The sequence below is a fragment of the Mustela lutreola genome, chromosome 15, assembly GCF_030435805.1.
Source record: "Mustela lutreola isolate mMusLut2 chromosome 15, mMusLut2.pri, whole genome shotgun sequence".
Lineage (NCBI taxonomy): Eukaryota > Metazoa > Chordata > Mammalia > Carnivora > Mustelidae > Mustela > Mustela lutreola.
The window spans coordinates 3,626,037-3,642,423 of record NC_081304.1 but is presented as its reverse complement, the minus strand read 5'-3'; the positions used below and the strand labels follow the sequence as shown (position 1 = coordinate 3,642,423).

The 16,387-nt window shown below is 60.7% G+C and overlaps 2 protein-coding genes across 5 annotated transcripts; both read left to right on the top strand.

Moving 5' to 3' along the window:
• Positions 1-199: 199 nt before the first annotated feature.
• On the top strand, positions 200-11,072 carry C15H17orf99 (chromosome 15 C17orf99 homolog). 3 transcript variants are annotated; one of them, XM_059150469.1, is made up of 6 exons: positions 200-944; positions 2,046-2,074; positions 7,446-7,745; positions 8,985-9,254; positions 9,399-9,495; positions 10,457-11,072. In XM_059150469.1, the coding sequence occupies exons 1-6, from the start codon at positions 934-936 to the stop codon at positions 10,461-10,463; spliced, it is 714 nt and encodes a 237-aa protein (XP_059006452.1). In that variant the 5' UTR covers positions 200-933; the 3' UTR covers positions 10,464-11,072. The 3 variants fall into 3 exon arrangements, with proteins under 3 accessions (XP_059006452.1, XP_059006450.1, XP_059006451.1); XM_059150468.1 differs by lacking the exon at positions 200-944 and adding an exon at positions 970-1,633 and having other exon boundaries at positions 2,046-2,078; XM_059150467.1 differs by lacking the exon at positions 200-944 and having other exon boundaries at positions 968-2,074.
• Positions 11,073-11,609: 537 nt separating this feature from the next.
• Positions 11,610-15,551, top strand: SYNGR2 (synaptogyrin 2). Of its 2 annotated transcripts, XM_059150471.1 has the most exons (4): positions 11,618-11,773; positions 13,576-13,813; positions 14,230-14,369; positions 14,459-15,551. In XM_059150471.1, the coding sequence occupies exons 1-4, from the start codon at positions 11,675-11,677 to the stop codon at positions 14,654-14,656; spliced, it is 675 nt and encodes a 224-aa protein (XP_059006454.1). In that variant the 5' UTR covers positions 11,618-11,674; the 3' UTR covers positions 14,657-15,551. The 2 variants fall into 2 exon arrangements, with proteins under 2 accessions (XP_059006455.1, XP_059006454.1); XM_059150472.1 differs by lacking the exon at positions 14,230-14,369 and having other exon boundaries at positions 11,610-11,773.
• Positions 15,552-16,387: the final 836 nt, after the last annotated feature.

Sequence of the window (16,387 nt, the reverse complement as noted above, 5' to 3'; positions counted from 1 at the left end):
GCAAGGACAGACTTCCCGGGAGGGAGAGGACGGAGAGAATTTGGAGAGAATTTGGAGAGAATGCTCTCGCCCCCCACATGCACGGAGGTGGCCCTAGGGCGCACCCCCAGGCTGTGAACCTGGACTCTGGATGGCAAGTGACAGATGCTGATTCTTGCTTCCTGGGCAGACAGGGGACCAGCACGGCGACTGATAAATCTAATCCCCAGCCGAGCTCCGGGACGTCAGCCCCCAGGCTCCGGCTACCCCCTCACCCTGCTTCCCATCATCCCTGCCGCTGCCCCCATGTGAGTAGGTCAAGTGCTCGACAGGCTTCCCACCACGCCCAGAACTCTTGGGCCTCCTCGCCTTTCCCCGAGGAGGGCCAAGGGTACCCAAGGGCAAGGCTGCTCCTGCCTTCCTTGGGTCACTGTTCCTGCCTTCCTTGGGTCACTGCTGGGCTGTGCAGGGGGCAGGCATGAGGTCCACCCAGGGAGTTCTGCAGGAGAGAACAGCCCCTACTGGAAGCAAACGGATCCCCAGGGGCGGCACATCTTACCCAAGGAAGGCAGCCCAGATGGGCGTTTCCCAGCACAAACTAAATAAACCAGTCTAGCAGCCCGGGGCTTGGCTTAGGAGGAGCCCAGCTTGCCTGGGGCAGGCAGGAGCCAGGGGTCAGCTGCAGGGCTGGCTGGGTCCTGGCCCACACCTCACCTGCTCCCTCCATTCTCTCTGAGCTCCAAGCTGCCCTGAGCCCCCAGCCCCGAGGGGGCGCGTCCTGGTCCAGCCTTAGTGTTCCCAGAGGTTCCCTGGCTCACCCCCCCCCTCCCTCTACCTGGATCCAGTGGGCTCTGTTGCAGACTGCCAAAAAGGCCACGCCACCCATGTGATGTGGTCTGGCCTCCTCTGGTCTCGATAGCACTGGGTCCAGATCCCGGGGAATGACCGCCGTCCATGGGCAGGAGGTAAAACCCTTCCCCGCTCTGAGCTGGCCCACTGCAACACACTCCTGGGGGGGACCAGGGGCCCATCTGGTCTGAGCTTTAATTTGGGGGCTGAGCCCAGTGTCAGCCACCCAGCAGGTGCCCACCAGGTGGTCACTAAGGAACCAGCATGAGATGGGCCCAGGCGGCCTCTCCTGCCTGTCTCTCTAACGGGCCCAGCCCCCCAGGTCTCCTGTCTGTGTCAGACTCTCCTGGGGGAGTTTGGGAAGGACCTTCGTAATAACGGCCCATCCTGATAATCCAGAATAAGGACCTCATCTCAAGATTAGCAACCTTACTACCGGTACCCTCTCGACGTAATGTTACATATTCCAAGGCTTAGGGGTGCACATCTTTCCCCCAAAAACAAGCCAGGCTTCTACAGTTCAGCCAGGATGGCCGAGTGTTAGCCCCCAGTTTGGCTTCGAGGCCCAGGGGCCTCCCAATCCCCCCAGAGAGCGTGGAGGCCTAGCTGTTCTGGGCCCAGCCCTGGCTGCTGAGGCATTGGGGGGCTGTGGCCTCTGGGTTATCTGCCTGCTGCAGGCACCCACCCCAGGAGTGTCCAGGGGCCCCAGAGTGGAGGTGGCCCTGCTGACGGAGCTCTTGCCAGCCTGAGCAGGGCCCTTACCCCGGCATGTGGCTCCTTCTGCTGCTGTGCTGGGCCGTGATGGGTGAGCTCATGGGGACACCGTCGGGGGCAGAAGGGACTACTGCCAGGGCCTTGGGGAGGCAGGCTGAGGGTGCAGGGGTGCCAGGGAGCGCAGGAGAGGGACCCGGAGGCACGGATGCTTCCAGGAGCCTGAGGACAGCAGGGGAAAGCTGTGGGCTTGAGTCTCAGACCAGCCTCTCACTGCACAGCGTGGCCTGGTGGCTGGGTCCCTGAGCTGGACGCACTGTTTACTCAGCCAGCAAACGGCTGATGATTCTGAGTGTTGCGCCCTCGAAAGAGCTTCTGGGAGCGAAGGCGCTTGTGGAGTCCTGGGCCTCCCTTCCGGCCTTGGCAGGAGGCTCTCTGGGTGGTGTCGCGTCCCCCCTCCACCCCGGGCTCCCTGCTTACTACCTCCGCACCCTCCCTTTTTCCAGTCACCAGCAGCTTCTCCGTGGAGCCAGAGGTAGGTGAGTAGCCCAGCACGCTTGAGGGAGACGCTGGGTGCCGTGGTGGGTGCCGTGGTGGGTGCCGTGGCTAGCGGAGATTGCTGACAGTGAGCGGGTGTCTGGTGGTGGATAGATGGAGAGTTCTGGAACTTGGCCTCAAGCCCTGCAGGGCCCTGGAGAGCATGGAGAGGAGCAGGGTGAACAGGCCAGTGGGGGACCTCCAGGGCACTTGGGGCAAGGAAAGAGCTGGCTTCCGGTTGGGCTACGGAGCTGGGAGGGAAGGGGAGCAGAGGGCGTGTCCCTGGGCAGGTGCACCCCAGTCCTTCTACTACAGGTCCGCTCTGGAGCGATCGGGTAGGTGGGTGTGATCCCAGTGAGGGCTGGGGCGCCCAGGGCGGGGCACTCAGGCTGAGGAAGTCCAGGCTCCCTCCCCAACCCCCCAGGTCTGGCCAAGGAAGTCTGACTGACTCTCCCAGGCAGCTGGAGGGCAAGGGACCCCCTCCTCCACCAGGGGGTGATATAGAGCCAAGGGGAGGGGCCTCTCCTGGTCCCGCCCCGGTGCTGGCCTCCCCACCTTCCTTTTCCAGCTCTGCCCCCACCCACCCTATTTCTAGTCCTGTGACCCTTAAGGTCAGGGTGGTGGGTCACCTCCTCCTCTGACCAGGCTGGGGGGGGTGTTCCTGCCCAACTTGTCTCCACCATCACCTCGCTCCGGTCACGGGGTCGCAGAGCTGGCATCTGTCTCTCTTCCCCTGAAGGGTGGGTCCCCCTTGAAGGCGGCACAAGCAGAAAGATCATTTCCTCATTTGCTTTAAAAACAAACACGTCAGTTCTGGTGTTTCTGCTAAAAAGAGAGCGGTTGAGGCGGCGCACGTTTGCGTCCCCGTTTCGGGAAGTACCTGGTCAGGGCTGGTGACTCCCCCCCCCACCCCCCCCACCCCCCCCCCCCACTCCCCCGGCCCCTGACTTCTGCTCAGACTCTTGCCCAACAAGCCTTGCTAACTCCACCCCGGAGAGGCCCGCTGGGATATCATTCATTCATTCGGCAGAGACCGTAGGAGCCCCTGCTTGGTGCCAGGCACTGTTCTAGACCCCAAGGTGGGTCCACAAGGTGCACAAAAAAACAAAGATTCCCCCCCCCACCCCTTCCTGTAGCTTACATTCCAGTGGGAGCAGGGCAGGGTGCAGAGGACAGAAGGTAGTGACTAGAAGCACCTTCTACTGTGTGCTGGAACCCAGTAAATGCTGGAGAGAAGCAAGCAGGGGAGATGGGGGGGGGGGGAGCACGGGGCTGGGGACTGGGGGTGGAATCCCAGGGAGCTATCAGGCGGTTCCTGGGATCCAGAGGAGAGATTCGGTGATGGCCAGAGCCCCCGGGGAAGTGATCAAGATGGATTCTGAAGGTCAGGCCAGCAGCGCGTGGGGAGAGGGTGGCGATGGGATGCGAAAGACCGAACCGGAGAAGGGGATCCCAAAGTTTTTTGCCCGAGTAGCTCGAAGGATTGACCAAATAAAGTGCAGCCAGACCTTAAAACATGACTCCGCTAAACGCGGGAGCGAGCAGTGGGGCGATCTCTGTCGGGTGTGAAATCCCCGGGGACTGCGGCTGGTGTGGTATTGGGAGTGGTGGGAACCTGGAGCGGGAATGTTCAAGGAATGGTGGGTGTTGCTAGGCAACTAACAACCCAGAGGAGCAGGGTAGAAAACGTCCGAAGATATGGGGTTCCAGGCTGGTGTTTGGGAAGGAGAGCAGGAGAATAGTCCAGACCTGCCAGGAGAATGTCTGCCCCTGTCCTCCAGGTCAGTGCTGGGGAGGCTGTGGGGACCCCACCACCCAGAACAACCACGGGGTAGGCCCTGCTCTGGGAGGGGAGGCTGGGTCCCGTGGGCATCGGTGAGGTGTCGGGGTCCCAGCGGAGCCTACATTCCAGAGGGCTCCGCGGGAGGAGGCCAGGATCGGGGAAGGTAGGGGTGAAGGGGGACGGGCAGAGCCTCCTAAGGGGCAGGGAGGGTGGCCTGGGGCCCTGGGGCTGCCGTGGACGCAGGACAGTGTCCTCAGTCAGAGGGGGGATCTCTGGATGAAGCAGGGATTCAAGCTCGATCGGACTCCCGAGAGCGGGCAGAGGGACCTTGACGGACGGGCCTCCGGTCCTCCGAGTATCCTAAAACCTGTGCGGAGTTTCTCAGCGACAACGTCCTAGAACCCCTCAGAGGGGGTGCTGTTGTAACTTCCTGGGCTGCCCTAAAGAATTACCACACACCGGGTGGTTTAAAACAACAGCCAGTCGCACTCTCCTGGTTCTGGAAGCTAAAGGACCGAGGCGGGGGTGCGGCAGGGAGGGGCTGACCCAGGCCTCCTCTCTCCTGTCTGCTGGGGGCTCCTGGCAGTCCTTGGTGTTCGTGGCTGGGGACAGCATCCCTCCAGCCTCTGCCTGCCTCTTCCCATGGCCTCTCCCTGTGTGTGCGGGTCTCTGTCTCTCCTCTCACTAGGGCCACTTTCATCCACTGTGGGCCCCTGGACAGCGTCTGGAAAGACCTTGTTTCCAAATAAGGCCCATTCATGGGACCCGGGGGATGCGGCTTGACCACATCTTTCTTGGAAGACCCAATTCAACCCTCAGCACGTGGGCTGCTTGTTCAAAATCAAATCCCTAGACACCCACACCTGCCCACCTTAGGTCTAATACATCGGATCTCTAGGGTTGGGACTCAAATCTCCAACCTCTGGTTATCACAGACACAAGTCTGGAGAGAGGCAGGGGCGACCCTGAAGGGCCTCTGGGCCAGGGTGGCGGCAGCCCTGTGGTCCCCCCATTCACCCAAGGGGCTTCCTTCTCCCCTTAGCAGCAGAAGGCGGCTCTGCGCGGCCACCCACCCACCCAGCCTGGCTCGGCTCGGCTTCAGGTGTGAGCGTGGGCCTGTCGCTGCATCGCACGGAGTGCACTGTCCCACTCTCCAGTGCCCTGACGCACTTGATGAAGTTTTAATTGAATGCCGGACCTCTCCCTCTTGCTGGGTTAAATGCATAAACGGAACGGTCAACAGACAAAGACCACACGGGTCTTGTTAGAGCAGAAAGTGAATGCCCCCTTGCCTAGCGCAGCCAAAAGTGACTCTGGTCTGTGAGTTTATGTAAATCAAGTTTCTATTACTGGCCCTCGAAATGGAAACCAAGGTGGCCCAGGCTTTTCTTGCAGCTTGTATTAGTCGTTTCCTCCACGAAGAGAGCGAAGAAAGTGTCATCACAATGAACCCCCTGAGCCCCCGTTTCCCCGTGTGGAGGGAGATTCGGGCCCCAAGAGCATCTGGGCAGCCAGGAGCTGGCCCTTTGGCCCCGGGGTGTGCCCAGAGCTGTTGGTGTCTGTGCAGCGTGGGCAGGCCTAGAAATCTGTTCTGGAAGGTTCCTGAAGGTTGTCAAGACCACGGTTTCTCAACCTCGACTCTCCTGACATTGGAACTGGATGGTTCCGTTATGGGGGTCGTCGTGGGTCTTGTTGGAGGTTTTAGTGACCTTCCTGGCCTCCCCCTACTAGATGCCAGGAGCGCCCCCGCCCCCCACCATTCATGGCAACCAAAAATGTCTCCAGGCACAAAGGTCCCCTAGAAGGCAAACTAAAACCGACCGGAGCAGAGAACCACGTCTAGAAAGAAATAACGCTTCGTGGTCAGAAACTTTAGGATTCCAGGAAAGGTCTCTGAAGCAAGCACATTCTAGCAGGCTCCCAGAGCCGGGGCGCCCGCCCAGCAGGGCAAGGGTGATGCGCGAGGCTCGTGATATTTCGGTTTCGTCAACCCTTTCCTCTACACACACACACACACACACACACCCGCCCCCGAGGCTGCCCTACACACTCTCCTCCCACAGGCGCAGAATGCTGCAGGCAACGCGGCCTCCCTCCTGCGCCCGCACTGACAGGCAGCTTTGTTCCCTCCCGACCTCTGTCTGGAAGAATTCAGTATGGGCAGCAAGAGGGCCAGTGGGAAGCGCTTAGAAATGTTTTCTGCATCAGATCAACTCCAGCATCTGCCTGCAAAACAGGGCAGTTACTCCCAAGCAGAGAGGCAGTCTTGATGGAGAAACGCAGGTTGCCGCTGGAGAGCAGGTCTGGCCCCCATGTCCCCGTGTCCCCGTGTCCCCAGGAGCTCCGGCATCCGGTCCTACCGCCCCCCACCCCCCACCCAGTGCTGCCAGCATCGCCTCCTTCAGCGGCCTCCCTGCTCTCTGGAAATCCTGCTTTCCCAAGTGGCCTTTCTCTCTGGCTCAGCTCGCGCCTGTGGATCTGAGTTTACTCTCTACCCCCTCCTTCTGACTGTCCCTTTAAACCACATTTTGACACCTCTGGGCACAGGGGCCTGGCCAGCTCCCCTGTATCCCAGGTTCCCTGCTGGGTCTGAAAGGAGCAGGAAACCTCTGACACTGGAGGGCATTCAGCACACCCCAACCCGAGACTAACTGCCTTCTCCTGGGAGGGGGCCGTTCAGTCCACAAGCAATAGAGTCCTGGTCTCCTGCTTGGGCAGGAAGGACTCCGGTGCCCGTCCCCTGCCACTTACAGTCGACCAACCTGTAGCATCTAGAAGTTGAATTCAGTGTCGGCTATCCAGACCCGTGTCCCAGACTTCTCCATGCTTCCTACTCGTGTCCTAATTTCATTTTTGTAGGAAATTAATTTTTGTAGGGCAAAAAGTCTAAACCCCAGAGGTAGACTTTTATCCAGGAGGGCTTTCTTTCCTTCCTTTTTAAAATTGGGGCGAAATTCACATAACACAAAATTAACCATTTTAAAGTGACGGTTCATTAACGTTTAGTGCGCTCACCATGTTGTGCAAACATCATCCCGCCTAGTTCCAAAACATTTCCATCACCCCGAAAGGAAAGCCCCGACCCACGAGCAGTCACTCCCCATCTGCCCCTCTCCCAACCCCTGCCAACAGGGCACTCTGCTTCTGTCTCGGGATTTTCCTATTCTGGACATTTCCCATGAACGGAATCGAAGATAGGTTGCCTCCTGGGTCTGACTTCTCTCACTCGACGTGATGTTTCTAAGGCTCGTCCGGGCCGCAGCATGGGTGAGAACCTCGCTCCTTTTCGCGGGTGAGGACTAGGCTATGGTGTGGCCAGACCCCGTCTCCCTTACCCACTCATCCGTGGACGGACGCTGGCTTCGTCCGCCTTCTGGCTGTCATAAGTAGTGCAGCCGTGAGCCCGGGTGGACACGTAGCCATTGAAGCCCCCGTTTTCCATCCTTCGGATAGTTATCTAGAAGTGGGATTTGCTAGGTCACATGATAACTTTTTAACTTTTTGAGGAACTGCAAAACCAGCATTTTCTTAAGGTGTTTGATCAATGTTGGTTTCTTCTTCCGCCTGGGACCCTTTCACCTGCCAGAAGTCACCCATGAGACCTTCATTGCCTACAAAGTCCTGGAGGTTTTCCCCAGACGCCGCAGGGTGGTCATAACGTGCCACTCACCCCAGGCACCCCCGCCCGTCACCTACTCCCTCTGGGCGGGCCAGGGCACTGAGGTCGCCAAGAAGATGGTGAAGACCGGAGACCCGGCCTCCTTCAGCATCAACATCACGCTCAAGTCCAGGCCAGACCTGCTCACGTACTGCTGCCAGGCGGCCTCCCCCGAGGGCACGCACTCAGCCAGCACCAAGCTGCAGATGTACTGGGAGCTGTGGACCAGTGAGTGCACTTGGGGGGCTGGCGGTGGGGCAGGGTCTGGGCTAGAAGGCAGGAGGCAGGGACAGGACAGGTTGCTCACCTCCAAGGCCACTCTGGGTCCCTTAGACCTGCGTCCAGAACAGTGCAGCTCCTGGCTGGGCCCCAGGGCACCATCTCCCAGCAGGGGCCCTTGGGGAGTGTCAAAGTGACCTGGGCCGGGGCCCCATCGGTTGAGCTCTGGCCTCATGCTGATAAAGTAGGCACCTTCGTGTTTTATCTAGTTCAATCCTCACAGCAACTGGCGAGTGGGGTTCGTGGTTCCTGGCCTATGTAAAGCCCTTGGTGATTAAGAATGTCACCCCAGGCCAGTGGCAAAGGCTGGTTTCAAACCCCCACTCTGTTCAGCTCTAAAATCTGTATTCATCCCACTTCTGGTGGGACATCCCTCCTGGTGGGAGGCACAGGCTGTAGTTGGTGGGGAGGAGGAGACTGGAGGGTGTTGCCCAGGCCAGTGGTGGCCCCCGGGGGCTCCCTGACCCTACCCCTGAGAGGAGCCAGCCTGGTGTAGGAGGGCTCAGGGCCTGGAGGCTTATGGTCAAGATTCAAGTCTCCACACTTAGCAGGCGGTGGGTCTTGGGCAAGTCAGTCAACTTCTGTCCGGCCTGGTTGTTTCATCTGCAAAACAAAAATAGTAATAGTTCCTAGCCCAGGAGGGCAGGAGGGATTCAGCAGAAGCTTCTAGTAGGTGGTCAGTATGCCACAAGGGGTGGTGGTTGTTACTCATCTGTAAGTCTGTTTATAGCATTAGGCTGAAGGCCCCGGGGGTTTCTAGAATCTAGACTCTTAGAAGTGACAGTTCCTGCTCGGAAGGAACTCTTCTAGTAAAAGAGCCAAGACTGAAAGAATATAAATAGGGCTGCTAGATAAATTTTGCACAGGACAGAGTTAGTCATACTAAAAAGTTTTTCATTATTCACCTGAAATTCAAATTTAACTAGGGATCCTGTATGTATTTTTAGTCAGTAAGCCCAACAACCCAGAATATGCCAAACGCGAAATTGTGTAGTACACACTGCAAGTAGAGTAGAAGCTCAGACACGAGAGACGGAGGGAGTAATCCGGAAGGCTGCCTGGAGGAGGGAGCAATAACAGTTAGGCCTCCAAGCTCAGGAGGCATTCCATAATAAGGGAATTTGCTGGGGAGAGGGTGCGAAAGTCACCCAGCCATGCCTATGCTAACTAACGTCTTCCGCCTTCCAGAGCCCGTGTCCCAGCTGCAAGCTAACTTCACCTTGCTGGACAGAGGGTCAGGCCCCAGGGTAGAGATTTCCTGCCAGGTGTCCTCGGGCAGCCCACCCATCACCTACAGCCTGGTCGGGAAGGATGGGACCGTCCACACGCAGCAGAGGCCGAACTACGGTCAGCCGGCCAAGTTCACCTTCACCCTTACCAACAAGTCCACCAGGCTCCAGTGCCAGGCTGAAAATGACATCAGTGTCCAGTTCAGCCCCTTCAAGCTGGTGCCCCCAGGTGAGAGAACCCCTTGGTTCCCAGACGGGCCGCTGGCACTTCCTGGTAGGGCCACGGGGGTGAAAGAGCTCTGCCTTGCCACGGCCAAGAGCAAGGAAGGGCACTGGGAAGGGGTGCTAGCTCCGCCGTCTGCCTCCCTCACAGGACAGCTGCCCCAGGGAGCCATCGTGGTGCTAGGGAGCAGCCTCATCTCCATTGCAGCTGTCACCTGCTGGTTGCTGGCCCAGGCCTGGTGGACCAGGTAGGAACTGGATGCAGGATGTGAGGGTCTGTGAGGACAGCTGGTGGCCTGTATGGGCCACCACCCGGAGTCCTGCTGGAGGCAGTGGGTGGGTGGGTTTGTAGGGCAGGGCCGCTGCCAGAGCAAACAAAGGGCCATGTGGCTCCTGCGTGTCTTGGAAAAGTTCATGGTGCCAAGTGCCTGCTGAGGTCTTGCACATCCCTGGTTTTGTGTGACCCTGACCAACACCCCCAGCAGCCCTCGGATGGAGCCACCTGGTCTCTGGGTGGGGCGTTCACCTGTCTTCCTGATGGGTCTGAGGAGGGACAACAGGAGTGTGTCGATGATGCCCTCCAGGGACCAGGGCGGATCACGGGCTGCTGCTCTCCTTGGCAACTACATAGGCGGGTGACAGAGGCTTCCCGGCTGGTGACAAGAGGCAGGTCCAGACCTCCTGGGGTCCCCTCTCCAAGGCTCTCACTTCACTGACTTGTAAAGTGACTAGGGTCTTTGTGTCATCGGTCCCCCCTCCAGCTGTCACCTGTGCCCCGTGAACTTCTCACGTCCTGGGCCTCTAGGACACTGCCATCTCCTGGTCGCCTTCTTCCCTCCCTGGCCAGGCTTCTCAGTGGCCATTGTCTGTCCTTGATACTCCCCTTGCCCACCTCTGGGTCCCTCTTTCCCGACTCTGTCCCTTCCAGAGGCCAGATTCGTGGGAGAGCCTTGCCACCTCTCTGAGCCTCTGTGTTCCCTTCTATAAAATGGGATATAGAGACTGGGCCATGTGACCAGGGGCCAGTGCTTGTCCTCTTGGTGATTCAGTTCCCTGCCCCTTCATTTAGTGGGGTGACTAACCCTTACACCCCTTCTGCTGCCCAGGGCGCTGATGCACTTGACACCATAAAACTCCCAGAGGCCTTGCGAGGGGGTGGCTGAGAGGTGTGTTTGCCTAACCTGAAATCTTAACTCCTCTGTCATCAAGGTTGTGACCAGAAGAGGCAAGCTTGACAGAGTCCCCTCCGGAGGGCCCCGGTCTTCATCCACGATGGAAGGACCCACCACTTGAATGAAGAAAAAGCCCGCCCGCCCTGGTTCTGATGACACCCACACGGTGTTAGGCTGAGGATTTTCGGATGGAGTGGGCTGTGATGCAAGGGGCCGGTCCATAGGAAGTGGGGGAGCTCTGTGTGTCCCCGTCCTCACCCCTAAGCTGCTTGTCACCATCCACGCCGGTGTGGAGAGAAAGTAGCGTACACTGGGAAAAGTCCCGGCTGCACCAACCCACCTCCCCCATAGTTGTTCCCCTCGTCCCTGGAGTGGCAGCCCACTCCCGGTGACCTAGCTGTCTGGCCCCGCCTCCTCACCTGGGAGGACTCTGAGCCCTTCTCCCCCACCCCAGCACCCCTGCATTAATCCTCGCCTGCCAATTGGCAAAAAGTGTCTGGAGTTCCTCCCTGCCAGTCGGCTTGTGACTGGGAAACGCAGCCTCACCCCACCCCCACTCAGCCTTCTTGGTTTCGATGCTCTAAATCATTGGGGGGTGGGGGTGGGGGAGGAGAACTGGATTAAACCCTGAGCTCTGCCTGTCACCCTGGAAACTTCGTTTCTGTCCGCACACTTGGGCGTGGAAGTCTGAAGCCATACATACTTGGGGTCTGGTCCAGCCAGGGAAGATTTAGGGGGGGAGGGGGCCGGCTCAACGCCACCCCAGGCTTAGCTCCGCAGAGAAGCAAAGAGTGACAGGCCGGTCGGGGAGCGCGTCCAGGCTGTGGCCTGGGGTTTTGGACGCAATGGGGAGAGAAGACCGGTGCCTACGAGCCTGGGTCCGGGGCAGGTGAGGCCTGGACAGGCACCCGGTGAGCTTCCCGAGAAGAAGGCGGGACGGCAGGGGCAAAGTGTAGGTGGGGCAGACGGGCGGGCCCTCCGTGCCTCCCCCTCTTCCCCGGCACGCTGGGGCCCCTTTCTGGGAGCTGGGGGACGGGGCCCCGGCCTCGAGGTGGGCTAGACGGCCGTCCGCCCCCGGAACGCAGGGCCCGCCCGCTCTACTCGCCCCTGGCGGCGAGCCGCACTTTGCCCTCGGTCCCTGGGGCCGCGCTGGCCACGCCCCGGGGGCGGGGCCGGGGCGGGGAGGCGGCTGGGTCCTTGGCGGTCCGCGGCGGCGGTGGTGGCGGCGGGGCGACGGCGGTGGGGCGACGGCGACATGGAGAGCGGGGCCTACGGCGCGGCCAAGGCCGGCGGCTCCTTCGACCTGCGGCGCTTCCTGACGCAGCCGCAGGTGGTGACGCGCGTCGTGTGCCTGGTGAGCCGCGCGAGGGGCCGGGGGACCGGACTGAGCCGCGGAGCCCGGGCGGGGGAGGGGGTGGCCGCGAGCCTGCGAGCGCGACAGGTGGCGGCGGCCGAGGCCGGGACCGTGCGGGTGGCGCGCGTGGGGCCGGCGAGAGGGCCCGGGCCCCGTCGGCTCCCACCCACCGGCCCCAGCTTCCCCCGCCTTTCCCCGGTCCCCGCTGCCCCCCACCGGCCGGGTCCGGTCGCGGGGTGGCCCGGAGGCACCGCGGGGAGCAGGCCTGTCGCCCTGCTGGCGGTGGGAGGAGCTTGGGGCCGCTCCAGGACAGGTGGCCGGCGTGCTGGGACTCCGTGCTGGGGGAATTCTCCGGGTACGGGGGCAGTGCGGCTCCCTGAAACAGCATTCCCCCTCCACTCTGGAGCAGGCCGCGGGTCGGCTTCCCCACCCAAGATCAGGTCACCCCAGGATGTACCCTTCCCTGTGAGGTAGGAAAGGCTTCCAGGACGGGGGCGCAGTGGGATGGGGTGGGGGAGAGGGGTGGGGGGAGGTCACAGGCTCTTGGACAAGCAGCGCCCAAAGTTGGACAAGTTGTTAGAGTGGGCACGAAGTGCCCTCGTCATGCCTTCCTGGGACTGGAGCCTAACGAGGGACCTTAGTGGCACCCATGCCCCCTCCCTGCCCGATTGCGGGGTCTGCCCCAAGGGCCAGATGCCCCGTGTGTCGGGATGGCTGTGCCAGGAGTGGGGCCTGGCACGCTGCTCCCAGCATCCCGGAGTTCCGGCTTCATCTCCAGCTGGGGGCGGGGCTTGTGGCTGGTGGCCCCAGAGCCTACTGACAGGGCCTTGTTCGGGCAGGGCCGGGCGGGGGAGAGGCCTGGGCCCCTCCCACTGAGAGCCAGGTGTGCAGACCGCCCTGCATCCTTGCATCTGCTGGCATGGGGTGGTGGCCTTGAAGTTTAGGGAGGCCATAAGGTGACATGAGGCTATTCCCAAGAGCCTAGAGCCGCTCCCTTGTCCCCCCAACTAGGACCTGCAGGGTTCCAAGTGTAGAACCGTGTCCACAAGGCTTGCCAGTCAGACTAGCCTGGGGTGCCCTGTGCAGCCCGGACTCCCTTACGGACAGGAAGCAGGTTGGGGTTCCCTCAAAGGCGAGAGACGCGATACCACAGAGGCCAGCCGTCCTCGCAGGAAGACGGTTCGCTCAACTGGGGAGGCCAGGCTGGAGCGGGAAAGCGTTGGAGGAGGCACCAAGAAGTGGGAGTCTGGGGGCATGGGCTTCTGCTCAGAGCATGCTGGCGGGCCTTTCCTGAGACCATGCGGCTGGTGGGGGGGTGTTCTCCATCACCCAGGTATTCAGGCAGAAGATGATCTAGACAGGGCGCTAGGCAGGTGACTCGGGCAGAAGATGGTCTGAGGGTGGGGCTCCAAGCCTGCGTTTCTGTGACTTTGTGGCCTGTCTCCTGCTGAGCCACGGTGACCCCTCCTGGCAGACAGCCTGGGGCCGGGCAGTCCCCTATCAGGAGATCCCCGTCTCTTCCCCACCAGGACCCAGTCCAGGAATCCCCAGCCCTGCCCCCGCTGATGACAGCTTTGCTGGTATCTGCCGGTGCCCTGGGGAAGGGAGTAGGGAGAAGTGGGGATTGTGCACCGGGAGGCGACTTGCTTACTGGCTCCCGACCCAAGTTCGGAAGGGGCCGCAGCGCCAGACCCCTGCCCAGAGGAGAAAAGCAGCAGTGAGAGAGCCCAGGGTCCCCATCATGCGTGCCCCGCTCTGGGTTGTCTGGCGACCACTCAGCTCACCCCCACCTGTCTGCTCAGGTCTTTGCCTTGATCGTGTTCTCGTGCATTTTCGGCGAGGGATACAGCAACACCCACCAGTCCAGACAGCAGTACTGCATTTTCAACCACAACCAGGACGCGTGCGGCTACGGCAGCGCCATCGGGGTGCTGGCCTTCCTGGCCTCGGCCTTCTTCTTGGTGGTTGATGCCTACTTTCCCCAGATCAGCAACGCCACCGACCGCAAATACCTGGTCATCGGCGACCTGCTCTTCTCAGGTACCTGCTAGCGGCACCCCCACTCTATTTGGGGAGGTTAATAGGAGCAGCCAGTGTTCCCCAAAGCCCTGGAGCTCTGGGACTGCAGGGCCTCGGCAAACAACCTGGTATGGGGGGCCGGAGCAGCCCGGGGTCCCCGCCCCACTCGAGGACACGGGCTTTTGCACAGGGATTTCTGTCGGTCTGCGGAAGCCCACCAGCGTCGAGCGACGGTCCCAGGGCTCTGGAGCCAGGCTCCCCGGTCCCCACCTTGGCTTCTGCATCAGCGGCCTTTGCACGCCTGGAAGCTTCTAGGAGATCCTTGCCCAGGGCCTCCTCTGCACCCCTCCCCCCGCCACAGGGGACCCCTCCTGGGTCACTGGACAGCCCCCGCCCCCTCCACGTTGCTGACCCTGCTTTCCCGGCCTTCCTCCCAGCTCTCTGGACCTTCCTGTGGTTCGTTGGCTTCTGCTTCCTTACCAACCAGTGGGCAGCCACCAAGAAGGAAGATGTGCTGGTGGGGGCCGACTCGGCCCGGGCGGCCATCACCTTCAGCTTCTTCTCCATCTTCTCCTGGGTAGGTGGGCCGGGGCGGATGAGGGCGGCAGTGCCTTAGGAGAAGGGTGGTGGAAGGCTGAGGAACCCGAAACTCGGTGCTCCCTGCAGGGTGTGCTAGCTTCCCTGGCCTACCAGCGCTACAAGGCCGGAGTGGACGACTTCATCCAGAACTACGTAGACCCCACTCCGGACCCCAGCACGGCCTACGCCTCCTACCCTGGAGCGTCTGTAGACAACTACCAACAGCCACCCTTCACCCAGAACGCGGAGACCACTGAGGGCTACCAGCCGCCCCCTGTGTACTGAGCTGCTGCGGGGGATGGTAAGGGAGGCAGGAAAGGTGCTGGGGGAGGGGGCTGCCCCCTGGCCTGGACTCCTCCCAGGAGCCTTGCCTCCTGGAGCTGTGGCCCCCTCTCCCGTCCGGTGTGCCCATGGGAGCCACCGCACAGCCTGGAGAGCCCCTGCTTTCCCCCTCCCCGGCTGCTGGTGCAGAGCCCCAGCCCCAAGTGCCTCTGCCCCAGGGGCTTCACCCACCACTCCTCGAGGGCATTTTCTAGAAAAGGGTTTTTAGCCAGATGTGTTTTGTTACTGCTTTTCATGCCCCCCAGCCACCTGAAAGAGCTGGACGGGCCCGACATGCCGTTTTGACAAGTGCCTTAGCTTCTCCCCAGCCCAGGCAGGCTCAGGTCCAGGCCATGGTGGCCATAGTGACTTGGGGTTCTGTGCCAAAGAGGAGGCTGCGAGCCTTCCCCCCGCTCTGCTGCTGGTGCGGGGCCGGGGCCCCTTTTCCCGCTCACTCAGGTTTGTTTCCCACCTCCTGGCACTGTCGTGCCCACAGCCCCCTGCCTGCTCTGGGAGCCGGCAGCCCCGGGCTCACTGCTATTGTGTCTGCTTGCTCCTGGATCCGGGTCCCTTCGCTGTGCCTGTACCTCTGGGCGGATGCTGGTCTGCTCACTGCAGGGGCACCAGGTAGCACTCCCTTCTCCTTGTTCCTACCCCCTAGCAACAGGGAGGGGCTTTGCCTGATCGGAAACACCCAGCTTTATGTAAATATCCTGCCACTGTTAGGTGTGGGGTGCACCCACGGCCCCCCCAAACCCCGGCTGTTCTGAGTGTATTAAGGAGCCTGGGGCTAAGACAACAGATTCTTGGTTTTAGTAGACGGATTCCAAGACAGAATAAATGTTTTTCTCGTTCATAATCTCCACTGTTATTCGTTGGACCTCAGCCTAGGGGTCCAAGAGAAGTTCCACTCTGGGGTGCACCCCAGGAGTGGGGTGCTTTATGAACTTGCATTTTGAATAGCCACAGCCCTCTGCCTTACGGGTATGCCTAGTGCACGCTTGCGCACACTCTCCTTGTCTGGGGTCTCATGCCTTACACTGCCCTCCGCAGCATCTTAAAATAGCAACTGTGCTCAGCCTGTAAACAAGACACTTTCTCTGGACTGCCTTGCCAAGGCCCTGCTGTGCCCTTGCTGGAGTTGGGGTTGGGGGGGCACCTGGGAGCTGCCCCACTGAATATCCCTTCCCTGGTAACTCTTTCCTTCCCAACCCCTCCTAGCAGAGTGAGGAGCCCCAGGCCTCCACTTCCTGTAGCCAGGGGTTAGCACCTCCAGAGCCCATCCTGGGCCGGCCTGCCCCGGGGGAGAAAGCCCATCTCTGGCAGGAGAGGTCAGGGTCCCTGAAGCATCTCATTCCCCTTTTGGAGCAGTGACAGCGGGGAATGTCAAAAGTGGACCTCTTAGTTTGGAAATCCTGAGTAGCAACTAATGTGGTTCTGTGAACGCCTGTCACCCAGAGCCAGTCATTAGCAAGCTGGAGTAGAACGAAGGGGAGAGGCAAGCCAGGGCAAGGAGGCTACCCCAGAACCCTGATTCCATCTGCACTGGAGTTGGGAGAGGGGCTCAGCCACCCCAGCGGACTCTTGCTTCCATGCAAGGCACTGACAGCCCATTTTACAAGGTGCAGCTGAGCTAGTCTTCTGGGCTCCTGAGCTATCAAATGTCTGTTTCACAAATAAAACCTGACCCCACAG